At 40.7% G+C, this 14000-nt stretch overlaps 1 protein-coding gene across 10 annotated transcripts in view; it reads left to right on the forward strand.

Moving 5' to 3' along the window:
- astn1 (astrotactin 1) overlaps nucleotides 1-14000 on the forward strand; it is a 418702-nt gene that overhangs the window by 396682 nt on the left and 8020 nt on the right. For all 10 annotated transcript variants that reach the window (XM_025900129.1, XM_019348325.2, XM_019348326.2 and 7 more), the window contains 2 exons: nucleotides 2385-2485; nucleotides 5087-5270. In XM_025900129.1, the coding sequence (XP_025755914.1) occupies nucleotides 2385-2485; nucleotides 5087-5270 (285 nt within the window). The remainder of the gene's footprint in view (nucleotides 1-2384; nucleotides 2486-5086; nucleotides 5271-14000) is intronic.

Raw genomic sequence — 14000 nt, forward strand, 5'->3', positions numbered from 1 at the left:
TTAGCAACAGCAAATAATTTAATTCTTTTGATTTTTGTTTTGTTTTTTGACATCGCATGCAGCACTATCAGAGAAATATCAATGTAGCTTGTTTTTGTGATTTTACAATCTTTCAGATCCTCTATAATGTACCTTTTATGTACTTCTCTTACTAAGTAACAAACTGTAGATCATTTGGTTAAATGATCATTGTGCACCATTTGTCTATTATAAGCCACCGTACCTTGTGGCGGGTAATACAGTCAGAACGTCTGTGGTTTGTACACATTTTCCTAAATATTCGTGCAGCCTTGGTGGATTATGTTTATTTATTTTATATTTTTTCCCCATATTGGCATGATGGTGTCACACAGTTCCTTCATATTTTCGGTTGCACATCCACATAATAGGAATCTCCCCTTCCACCATAAAGGTGGTCTATTGGATTGAGATCTAATCAATTCGGGAGGTATTTGAGTCAAGTGAACTCATTCTCATATTCAAAGAAACCAGCCTGAGATGATTTTAACTTTTTGGTACGTTATCTAGCTGGTAGCAGATAGATTGTGGTCATAAATGGATGGACATGGTCTCCAACATTACTCGAGTAGGCTATGGGATTTAACAATGTTCAGCTGGTACTAATGGGCCCAAGGTATGCCAAGAAAATATCCCCCAACACATTACACCACCAACACCAGCCTGAACCATTAATACAGCACAGGATGGACATTACTTCCATGCTTTCATGTTTTTGATGCAAATTCTGACCCTGCCATCCAAGCAGCAGAAATCGAGCCAGCAAAAAACTGTATCCTCAGATTCTCGGTCTGCTGCTGTAGCTCACCCGCTTCACTGTTTGACAGAAATGCTCTTGTAAGATGGTGGCTTGAGTTACTGTTGCCTTCCTATCAGCGCAAAGCAGTTTGGCCATTCACCTTTGACCTCTGGGAATAACAAGGCATTGCCACTCACTGACTATTTCCTCTTTTTTGTAAACCCTAGAGATGGTTGTGAAGTAAAATCCTTGCAGATCAACAGTTTCTGAAATACTCAGACCAGTTTATCTGGCCACGTTGGCACTCCTTCTTTAACTTCAGATTCTCAGTTTGAACTTCAAAAAGTTGTTTTGAACATGCCTAAGTATATTGAGCTCCCATGTGATTGATTAGATTTTTGTGCTAATGACCAGTTGAACAGGTCCGTGTTAGATTTAAAAATCTCTATGGTCTGTCAGTGTATGTATATGCTTCCAGTGCAAAATTAAAAACACACACACACAGATGCACAAGCACCGGATGCTCAGATGCTCTCATAAGCATGGTCACACTTATCTCACAGAAAGTTTGCCAGGTGGGAAGCCACATGCATATACACACACATGCACAGACATTGCAGAGCAGAAGAACGGGGTGGAGAGGGGAAAAAGAGGGAGAAGAGAGAAAAAAAAGAGCCAAAAATGCAGAGGTAACATTTGGGGCTGAGAAAGACAGGGAGGAATGAGTGAGAAAAAGATAAATAGCAGTGTGTAGAGGCAAAGAGAAGTAAAGAAAAAAAGGGCAAAAGGCCCATGGACAGAGCTTCTTCAAACAATTTTGATGTATGTGGGTTGGGTGAACAGCTACACATGCTCTTTTAATTCCAGTATCAGCGAGATTCCTGCTCTTTCTATCCTGTCTGACAGCGCATTCATCTCCCTGAGCTCTTAGCTCGGGGAGAGCCTCTGCACCGAGGCCTTGTCTCTCCTATCAGTTCTTTATATTTTCTATAAAGATAGATTCCGTACAACGCTCAAGAATGGCACTTTGTAGAAGCAAAATACGCTCTGTCAGATAAAATATGCCCAAGAAAGGCATGTTAGAAACTCAGACAGCAAAAAAAAAAGATACTTTGCAGTTGCATTAAAAGCAAAAGTTCAGTCTTTGAGTACATGATGGAAAGATTCAAATGGCTTTCTTCTAACCGAGAAGATCTGTCATTCACTCATCTATTTCTTTACACCTCTTTGCCTTTTGAGTGTTCGTATTGCTACGTCTTTCTTTGTTACTGCAATAATTGGCCACTAGGTGGAGATATTCATTCAGTGAAACTAGCTGTGCAGAGAAGGGCAAATTGGAAGTCTGGCACTGTTCCCGTATTGATAATGCAGGTCCTGGTCTTCAAAGCAGGGAGTCTTTCGATAGGATTAACAGCTGCAGGAAATGCATTAGCTGTGACATGTTTGCTGCTGCTCATATGTTTTTTGTTCAGCACTTTCATGAGAATACACTGCAGGAAATCCATTTTATTACTTTAGGTTTTATAGATTTTCACTAACAAAATGGAAAAATGGATTTTATATTTCACAGTGCGTGTATGTGTGTGTGTGTGTGTGCGTGTGTGTGTGCGCGTGTGTGTGTGCGCAGGTTCCGGCTATGGGCAGTAGACAACACGGGGCGCCGTTCGACTCCAAGTGAAGTCACCATCAAAACTCCATGTCCAACTGTGGATGATGTCAAAGCACAAGGTGAGGGGAAAAGCCCCAGACTGTACATCATTATTTGTGTAGTAAATATGATTGTTATATGATGTCAGAAAAATACAGGGGAAAAAATTATATTTGGTGCAAATTTTTTTTAATTTTTTTTAATTTACCAATAGTGGTAATTTACCGGACAGACATTTGCTCTTTCTATTTGCAGTCATGTCTCAAAACCGCACAAAACAGATGTTAGATGAGTTCATCGAGCGAGTCATAAAGACACAGGCAGATAGTTTTCCTCTCTGGAGTAGAGCTGTTTATGGACACTGTACACTAAGATCTCACGAGAATATTGGTTATAAAGTGTGCTATTTCATGTCAGAAATTAACGAGCTGAAATCATTTGTCACCCTGTGCACTAGTGAAGCTTCATACCAAAGACTTTATAGATCCTGCTGCTGAGTTGGAGACAGAGACGTAGACATTTGGGTAGTGTCACAGTTTTCACCTTTTTGCCACTACAATTGAAGTATGGCTTTAATTAAAGGCCCTGACCAAAAGTATTACCTTAACTGTCTTTTTTTTTTTTTCTGCCCTAGTACCATATTTCCTGGTGCTAAGGGTGGGCTGATTAAAAAAAGTTATGCAAAAGCTGTTTCAGTGATAGGTGTGGGATATTTCTTCATTCCTAAATTAAGCAGGCCAATACTCAAGAGTTCATTTCAAGTGATGAATGATCATGGGATCCTTTTCATGGTGAAGAAAAACTCTTTTACAACGGTCCCCAAAGGGGAAAAACACTCCCCCCGTGAGGTAGCTGTCCATTATCTAAGTCTACCATAAAGAGGCTTTGTGGAAGAGGCTTTGACAGAAGGTTCAACCTCATGAACAGAAAGGCCAGGTTAGAGACTAACTCTCACACAGCATTCTTTTGACGGATGAAAGTAACATCAGCCTGTAACAGAAGGACAGGAGTAACAAAAAATGGAGAAGGCTTGGAACAGCTCATGATCTGAACACAGTGAAGGCTCTGTGATGTATGGGCATGAGTGGTTTCAAATTGTACTTGGGTCACTAATGTTTATTAATGATGTGACAGAAGACAGAAGCAGCCAGATGAATTCTGAAGTGTACTGTGATCCATCCAGCCATCCATTCTCTTCCGCTTAACAATTTAGGGTCACCGGCACTCTGAAGCCTATCCCAGCTACTGCAGGGTGAGAAGCAGGGTAGACGCTGGTCCGATGCAGGGCCAAGCAGAACTTGCAAACTTGATATTGTCTACAATAGTGGACAAAGGCCTAAAAAGTCGGGCCAGACAGGAATAATCCACGTAATCAGTCAGGTTGAATTTTACTAGCGGAGAACAAAACCAAAGGGAGAAAGACACATCGCAAACATCTGCAGTAAGGGACTGGCAAAACACTCTGCAGACTTCAGGCCATCATTACATGGAAGGACTTCAGCATAATATTAAAGTTCAATAATTTTTTTTTTTTTTTTAAATTTGTCCAATTCATATTTGAACCCTATTAAGGGGCTACTTAATTTAGTGTGCTTGACTGTGAAAAACAATTTCCAATGTAATTGTCTAATTGTATAAGAAAAGATGTACCACTTAATGCAGTTGGTTTTAATTACTGGAAATCTATGCATGGTGTGAAATACAGTACATGCCATGCAGCAGCTCTGCTTTAACTGATTTTCTTGGCATTATCATTTCCGAGAGGAGTTACGCTCCAAGGTTTTAGTTTCTTCAGTGAATTCTTCAACTTTGTTGTTGATGATTTATCCCTTTTAAAATGATCGGTAATGGTAGTGAGACCAAAATATTCATGTAAAATGACATCTGCTTTATTCATCTAAAATTGGAGCTGCAGAAGAAACAGGAAAGAACACATCTTCTCCACTTATGAGGCTGTTATATTTAACAGTACCCAATAACCAGGGGAAAAAACTGCAATATGTCAAACGTCTTTGTCAGCATCAAAGAATCTCTTCCAATGACCCCATAAACAAACGCATATTACAGTTACTGTGTCGCTGATCCTCCATCCTTGGGTATTTCACACAAACATGTGACCTCTGACATCACTGGGAAGAAAGGGGTGCTGATCACTATCCAGTAACAACCATCCTAATTTGGGATTAGACTTATTGATATTATTTATTTATTACTCTGCCTCACCCATTCCTTAGCAACTGACATAATTCCACATGGTTTCCTGTAGTGTCCTACAGTAATTGAAATTAAGAATGCATTCGTCAGCCTGTCAGGATCACATGAATGCTAAAACAGAAAAGACCTGCCCCAGACAAACATTATTCTCTTGCTATGAGCGATCTGCCCCATCTGTCTACAGAAAGTGTGATTGAGTGTGAACTCAGCGAAGCTCCCCACCCAAACCTCAACAGCGTATCCAAAACAGCAGCGAGGCTAGCCTGGATTCCAGAGAAGGACGAGTTTGTCATTAGAACATCTTGCCTGGATCATTTAATATCAGTAGCCCCAGTCAGCCTGTTCAGTAAACATAAAGTGTTTGAACTGATCAACGGTATTGCTCTTTATTGTTGGGCATAGTTAACACTCATTTCCTGCTCCTATTAAAGCTGCAAGTTAACCCCCGATTGTCTGTATACTTTCAGAAATTGCAGATAAGATATATAACCTGTTTAACGGCTACACCAGTGGGAAGGAGCAGCAGACAGCTTACAACACTCTGATGGACCTGGGCGCTCCTACACTGCACCGTGTGCTTTACCACTACAACCAGCGCTACGAGAGCTTTGGCGAATTCACCTGGAGGTGTGAGGACGAGTTGGGACCCAGGTACGGTTATTCGACTGTTTCTTTCCTTCCTTAACGAGTCAACAAGAACAAAAGATGCCGCACTGGAAAATGCACGTTCATTGGACACCACAGGCAGTTTAGTTTTACTACCGCTGGAAACAACAGGAAAAAGTGACTTTTCTGTCAGACAATTGGGACTTAGCTTGTATTTCAAAAGTGCCCACATCTCTGACGTGTAACCTCAGATCAGAAAAATGCATTCCTTCCAGCAAATTGATCATCAACTTTAACTTGATCGCCAATTTATCAGCAGAACCCAACAATATACAAAGCCCTGTAGGTCTGTCTTGAGTCAGACTTTTACAGAATACCAAAAGCCTGAGCCATCTTAATAACGTGTAGACTGCGTTCACTGTAATCAGTCTTCCAGATATGCGTGTGTGTGGGAGTGTGTGTAATCCATTCATGAGTTGCCCTCCCACCAACAAAGTGCAATCTGTCATACTGAGCTTGTGCAATTGACACTGACATCTTCAAACAATAACAGTGTGAGACTGAAGAAAGTGGCAACTAGACAGGAGTCTGGATTGGATCACAGTTTGTCTGAACAACACTTTAAAGTGCAATTTAAACAGATAGGCCTTTCATAAATGAAACATTCACCAGCAATCCTGTAAAACCCAGAAAGCAAGGACTGAATTACAAGACATAGATATGCTCTATTAGTGAATACTGCACCCCCAACAGCTTATAGGAATTTGTTCCCATTTCTGACACAGATCTAGACAGCTACTATCAGGTGTGATGAATAAATCAACAAATTGTGTCATATATAAACATGTGTATTATAATATTCTCACTGTCTACATATCCCAAGATTACACCAATAGTACATTAGTAACTAGTTAATTGAACGAGTACTGTGCGTATCCAGAGCTTGATCGTTTTGTTTTTTTACCAGTGTAGTGTAGGAATTCATGTGAATTTCTGATATTTAAGTATTAGTCTATTTAATGCAACTCATAAAAAAAAATAAATTAAAAAAAATCCTAATCTGCAGATGCCTTAGTTGACATTGAAATATACAGAGGGCTAATCTCTGGAGCTGAAAAAGTAAGCTAGCTGCCACTTGACGTTGGCGAGTGAATCCCCTTAGACTATATTAAAACTGAAAACTTTCCTACACTTTCCTACAAAAAAATGTTAGTCTTTATGGATTCTTTCCCCCCTTCAAACAACTCTGAGTGAGGTGATTTTTTTTTTTTTGCAACTCCTTGATTTAGCTTGTGTTAGCTAATGACGTAGCACTCAACCTTTCATGCACACAAGTTAACGTTTGGCCCCAAAAACCAAAACCCGGTTTCCAAAAAGCTGACATCGCTGACTGATGCTATGTTGTCCAGAACGGGCTAACTTTAGCCTACACATTGTCTTTGCATTTAACTGCTCTCTGGAAAAAAACATCTCATCTTTGGTACCCTAGCTGTGTTTTTTGCCCAACATGCGCTGCAAGCAATTTCTTTTGCACTGCACTTACATTTGGCCTGAGCACCTATTCCCACAACAATCCGCACAAGTTATCTAACGTGATCTGTTATTGTGCATAACAACAGTTGCAGCTTGAACAGAAAACGGCTCTAAATAAAACCAAAACTATGCTTCGTACACTTTTCTTTGCAAGTGCTAATTTGTTCCACCGTTATTACAAACACGTTTACAGGGGCCAGGTCTCATTATATCAGCTCTTTCAAAAGCTCAGCACACTGTTTCGATTCTCAAAGGTGGGCAGATGTGCCGCTCACAGTTTCCAAAGCGCCTTCTCTGACTGCAAAGCGGTTGTTTGCATGAATTAGAGTTACAGGAGAAAGTCAGTCAAACTGACTGGGACGCCGAGTGCTTTTAACCTCTGTGACATCACCGGGGCCATTTAGTAACTTGCAACCATGGAGGGCCCCAAATTTCCGCCCAAACTACGGATAAGTACCCATAATGTAAAACTGTAGCTTAATGTTTTATAAACAGAGCCATGTGTCTGATATAAAACCTACTTATAAACAGCAGTCTGTGTTACACGCTTTCGCTTTGGCAGGTGAAACTGATTAGCAAAGGCTCCCTTAATTCTGTGTTTCTCCCTCTGTCTGTGGGCTCCCCCGCCCTAAATGAAAGGTTGTTTTTAATTGGGACCATGCTGGAAAGAGTTGATGTAATTGAGGGAGTTGCTTCTGAAGTGTTCCATTAAAATACACTTACATTAACAGCCTCCCAATTTAGTTAAAGGGAGGGGTGATTAATGTTAATAAAGGCACCTCAGAGCTGGAAAAGTGGCAGAGAAGTGCATTTGAGGTGAGAGCTGGCAACAGGGGAAGGAAGTATAAACATGTTTTGTTTAGCCAAGTCATCAAATGAACATTAGACTTTCCTATGTATCTAGTTTAGAGTGAGGAACGACCTGAGCTGTATGCCGTCTATTGTTACCAGGCGAGCGTGCAGGCAGCGAGGTTAATGGCCTCACAGCTCCACCGCTGTGTGTCTGAGTGTGCTGACAAGCTTCCCTGTGGCGTCAAGCAGTTTGTTTCTCTGACGTTATTTGACCGTTGGGGAAAACAAATGCAGCAGATAAATGGCCGCACCTATGCCAGGACAAAAATACTACTGATATCATTTTTAACAAACCAAAATAACCGTCATGCATACTTTCTGGCTTTTCAGGCATCCGGTGTTGATGTTGGCCCGATGCTGCAAAAACACCTAAGATCATCATGATCATTGTCATTCAGCTGAACCGGGAAAACATTTTTCTAATCTAGACTAGACTCATTATGGACATATTAGGATAAAGATTGTATTTCTGTTTAATTCCAGACAGAATTTTTAATCTGTGGCTTACTGCATATTTTTCTAAGCAGATGACTGTAGAAATAAAAAAGCTTAAAAAAACAACAACCCCTAAACTAAACATTAGGGTTGGGGCAGAGATACTACTACTTCTTTGATGAAACTGTCTCTTTGTTCTGATTGTTCTCCTTGCATTTCTTTAGCTTTTTACAGAAAAGTAAACTTGGAATTCACAAAATCCAGAAAAAAGCAGCTGTTCACATGTTCTAGTTGCTCCCACTTAAGTACCAGATTGTCTGTTTGTACTAATCTATTAAGGAAGATGCACCTGCATACTTTCTATTAAGCAGTGCTTCAGTATTACTGTATAGGGGAAACAGCGCTCGCCCCAATGGAACTTGAAGTCCTATTGAAAACAACATGTTCCTTTTGTAAACAACGGTTCCCAGTGGAGTCAAAAAGAGGACTAAAGCACCATATGCTTTTGGGTAGGCCTGCCTAGTAATTAATAAGACAATACCGTACAAGAGTGCAGTTTTCCTTGGTTTCACAGTCAGATTTATCTCTCGCTCATCACGTTAGGTTTCAAAACATGAAGACGGCAACTGCAAAAATGCTGCTGGGCTTCAACATTGGACTTTACTAACCAATTAGTGGCTTCACAGTGGCTACATTCAGTTCTCGATGCCACATTTGATGGAAATGCAAATAGTAATCAATAATCAAAGTGAAAAAATGATGAAGCAGCCTAGTCAATTTTGCTGAAATTTCATTACAGCAATTCAAAATGGTAATCAGTTAGCCTGACAATATTGGGGCATGCTTCTTATTAGACAGTGGATGGTGTCCCGAGGGATCTCCTACCAGATGTTGACCAGGGCATAACAGACCTCTTGGACAGTTCAAGGTGCAGCCTGGTGGCATCGGATAGACTAAACCATAATGTCCCAGTGGTACGAGCGTGGGAGACAGTCAGTGGTATCAATTCCTTCTTCCTGGGAACTGCCTGCATACTTACCATATGAAGCCAGGCATTGTTGTGCTCCAGGAGGAACCCAGGACCCACTGCACCAGTGTAGGGTTTGACAGTGGATCTTGGTACCTAATGGCAGTCATGGTGTCGTTGCCTAGCCTGTAGAGGTCTGTGCGTCCCTCCATGGATTTACCTCCTCCAAGGAGCTCAGGGCCCACTAGAGGACATCAGGTGCTCAGGCCACCCTCAAGAAGTCTGTTTCTGATTGTTTAGTCAGAGACATGTGTGGGACTACCTGGACAAATTGGACTACCTGCGCAACTTCTGTAGTTTCCAAGTATCGCCTCATGCTACCAGTAGTGGAGTTGCGCCTAACCAAATGCTAAACTAGCGAAAATTCAGTCAGAAAAGACAGGGAGGAAAAAAATGTCAGCAAGCCTCCACCTCTAAAAGCTTTCATGTTTGGGCTGTCTCATTGTTGCCCCTCTAGTGCACCTGTTGTTAATTATATTAACATCAAAGCAGCTGAAACTGATTAACAACCCCCTCTGATACTTGAACTGTATACACTCTAAAGCGACAACATCAATATCCCAGAAAAGTGTTTCTTTCATTTTTTTTGAGCACCTATGTGTCTGCCTCATAGAATGGCATTGTATTGCCTATATTCTAACTAATATCGGGACGCTTTACAGTAAAAAAGCTGTAAAATGCTAGAATAATTGGCATAGCTAACACTGTAAGCATTTACCTGGTACTTGGTAAGAAATTGGTAGGAAGCATTTCTCATAAACATCCATGAAATTAGTCCTTGCTGTCCTAAAGCCTTGCTGTAAGTCTCTTTAGTTGTGGTTTGTTCTTAAATCAACAGTTTTGTGGTACTTTAGAGACAATATACCTCTCCCATCCAAACACCTCAGGTCTGTTGTGCCGCTCAGAGTAAACAGCGGGGTGGACACAAACTCACACACACTCAGACCACAAATGCATACCCACGCACATTTTCATCTTCCCAGATCAGCTCGACTTGTTATGAAGAGAATTCCCCAGTTTCCCTGTCACAAACAATGAGGACAGAATAAACGAGATTTTCATTAGCTAGTCAAAATACAGATAACAAGAGCCCCGCTCAGGCTCTGACTCAATGTAAACTCGTATCAGCCAAGTAAGCAATATCTGGAAACAAATGAATGAATAAATGTGGCTTTATCTTTCTTGTGGCGGCAGATATTCAGATCTGCTGTTTTTAGAAACGTATCGGATCTCACTGACGAGACCCTTTGGCATTCTCCACGGGACATTTGTATTGCCTTTTTCATGCAACATCGCGTGATGCTTTAACTCAAACCATAAACTCACCGAAAGACCGTCTCTCCAAGGCTCGACAATTCTCCTCCTGAGGGCCAGACCTTGTCATCGCCGGGGGAGCACCCATCATGTTAGGCACGCCGCCTGGCTATTGACTTCGAAACACTAGATGTTTTGGCTTGGCTGAAAAGAAAGAAATCCTCGATCCTTCCGTCCCGACCGTGTCCTTGGTTGGACTCGGTGCCCTTTGATGAACTGAAAAATATTTGATCCTTTTTGTTGAGTTTCTTTCTGTTTTTCCTTGACAGTCTCTCTAATCAGAGCGCTTGCGATAATAAGTATTGTTATGGTTGGAATTTCTCTCAGGAAATCATAATCATAATCACCGCAGACTGTTTACTTTGCTCGCTGACTTTTTATAGTTGAGACAAGGACGAAAATACACACACTTGAAGCAGAAGTGCCTTTTTGCTGTTTGTCCGCTGGTGATTTATTGGTTTCTGTGATAGTGAAGAATGAACAGAAATATATATTTACATACTCTGATATAGACTTTTAATAGAAAATTGCATTATCAGTATCAGTACACATTGTTATGAGTTTGCTTACCAATTACATGGACCTTATCAGCAGCATCAGAGGCAACCCAGGGGGCCATATTGACTGGTTCCACTACAGTTAGAGGTTTTGTTAGCAGTTTGTGACACCGTTTTTACCTTTTTTTTTTTTTTTTTTTTTTTTTTTTTTTTTCCCATTTATGGCCTGCTCACATTGTAATACGTGATACTGTAATGTAATTAAAAATAGACCATTATATTCCCTAAATGTATAATGTATACTGATGTTGTTCAGTATTAAAGATAAAAACTTCTGACAGATCAATGAGAAATCATATGAGAACTTTTTTGTTCCATGTGTACATTACATTTTAAATGTGATGCGTTACTTCACTGACTTCGTTTATTAAATTATAGTTACAATTATATCGTGTTACAAAGGCTCTTCAGTTACCTACAGGTCAGCCAAAGAGAAAGGAGAAACAAACATAAAACTAATGCACTTGCTACAATCAGCTGTTTTCAGAGTTTTGAAGTGGTCTCCAGCTTTTAGGTAGAGATGATATGGACAGGGCTTTTATTTTTATTGCACAAAAGAACAAGAATAAAGTGGGACTGAAACAGTGCAGGATCATCTAGACAGAGAATGGAACAAAGGGTAGCCACCATCCAAAGAAGAGCTTTCAGTGTCTTTTAAGAAGCACGGAGGTGGTTTCCTGAAGACTACTTCAAGAAATTATGTTGAAAACGTCCGAAGAGAATTCAGACTGTGTCGAAGGATAAACATGGTCATACGAAATATTAGATTAGATTAGAATTGTATAAACTCAAGATGCTCTATTTCCACATATGTTTGCAAATGTTTTCATAAATCGCTAATTCCCAGTTTACTAGAAATTTTTATAGAAATGAGGGGTTGCAACCCTTTTTCAAGTTTGCTGCTTGATAGTTAGATATAATTTAAAGCCTAAGTCAAAAACCTTATCTGACCTAAATTTGGTCTTCGCAGTCTTTTGCAAGTCCAGTTGGCTTCAAGCAGGGCTGCTACTATTAGATGACTCACTGGACCATTCTGTCTCCTTGTACCTATGGCTCTGCAATGTGTGCTGGATTTCCCTCTCAGTGTCAGATCAGTGATTCATGAATATGGCTTTTTTATTTATTTATTTTATTTTATTGTGGAAGAAGTTGCAGGGAGGCATTTCTGGAAAGTGGGGCCGATTGTAAGGAAAGATGGTGTTGGTATGGTCAATAACCTCTTTTGTTTTTGTGTTTTGTGGGTTTTTTATGCACTGTGTGTGTGTGTATACCAGCACCCAATGGCACACAGTTGCAGCACAGTTCAGGGCTTTTGTGCTGAATGTTTTCCTTTAAACGCATCAGGATGGATAACCGCTGTGTTGACAGTCAGACTGTGGGGCAAGACTCTTCATCTCAAAACTGCTGAAAAGTGCTGGGTTTTAGCCGGAGAGCGAGCTCTCATCACCAGCATCTATCCCACAGAAAAGAAAAGTCGGGTCAGTTTGAAAGTTTGAGGCTTGTGATGAAAAAGCACAATGCGTATGGTCATTACAGGACTTCCAGGGAGCAATTTAGCTCTGGCTAATTGGAGTTGGCACTTCCCACTGCCACCCCCTTTCCAAAACTGAGTTGTCATATCAACCATGGGCAAAAATTACAATTCTGGACCCAGAAAAAAGGCGATTATATTTCCCTATTGTCTTTGGTACAGAATTTAAAAAATTTCTTTATTTCTACTATGCCCTTTAATGCCCTTCAACCCCAATCCCACTGCTGGTTTTTAGTCCCCCCTGCCCTGTTTTCACAATAAAAGACTTACAAATATTAGGCCAGTGGCTAATTCGTGTATGCCTGTATGCCTGCTTGGATATGCATGGTCAAAACCACACAAATGTTTGGGGTTTGCATCGGTTTTTTGCAGCTCTCACATTGTATTGTGGAAACCATTTTCCATCCCTATAGATGCACAAGAGTTTATGGTGACAGCCGTTGCTATTTGGAACCTGCGGGACGTTCCTCAGCTTTCCTGAAAAATGAAAGCACAACAAACCACATTTATGAATATTGAAATAAATATCCCCTATTTCCCCAGACCACTGACATGTGTGTCAAAATATTGGGAATATAAAGAGGTTTCAGAAAAATTTTATGAATGGTAGTCTAACTGCGGACTACCAGCACAACACAGAGCCGCCTGTCTACTGAGAGGCACTACAACAAGGCTGGCATCATTAAAGTAACTATTTTTCTGCAGCCTCCGGGCCAGACAACATCACTAAGGCTGCTAAAGTTGTTGTTACTTCTCTGTCGACATTAGGTTTTACAGACAGTCCAGTAGAGTATACAAAGTACAAGTATAAGCAAGATGTTGCTTCTCGTGTATCTTTACATGTGAAGTGATTTGCAAAATCTGCCAAAAATAACACAGACACTGATGGTGTCTTGCCTGTTTAAAGGGAGCTGTGGTGTAAAGAGCGCACTGCTTTTCCAGAAATAACATGAACACACACACACTAGGAAATAGGGTGATGAGCTGTATGTTTACAGAACAGCAGTTAATGCGGTGTTGGCATAAGACGGGAGATGAAATGCAGCAGAATCCACAGGCCACCGCATCGGTATTATTGCAGCGTGCAAGTCCGTTCAAAACAGCAGTGAACTGCAGCTTAACAGCAAAATCAAATGGTGAAAAAAAAAAAGGACTTGTGGGTTATCATTTGAATGGGAGTTTGACAAGCGGATATTAGCTTGCCGCAGAGACTGGAACACACAAGTTATAAATAAAAAAGCTTCTTTCTTGTTTGCTCCTAATGGCTGGTTTTATTCAGGCAATTTAGGCAAAGTTCAAATCCAGATCAAACTACAAATTCTATCCAAACTGAGCATCGTATAAAACCAAATGTTCCAGGTACCCCAGGAACCGGGCGCGTGGAGGTTTACCAGGCTAAAGCCCATAGCAGAAGAACGGGCAGGCTTCAGAGATCATGTGATCAAGGCCTTCAACAGGGTGGTCTGCCATGATCACGCATAACAACAACATCAATCTTGTCATTGAAGAGACTTTCATTATTTGAC

Source organism: Oreochromis niloticus, linkage group LG18 (genome assembly GCF_001858045.2).
Source record: "Oreochromis niloticus isolate F11D_XX linkage group LG18, O_niloticus_UMD_NMBU, whole genome shotgun sequence".
NCBI lineage: Eukaryota > Metazoa > Chordata > Actinopteri > Cichliformes > Cichlidae > Oreochromis > Oreochromis niloticus.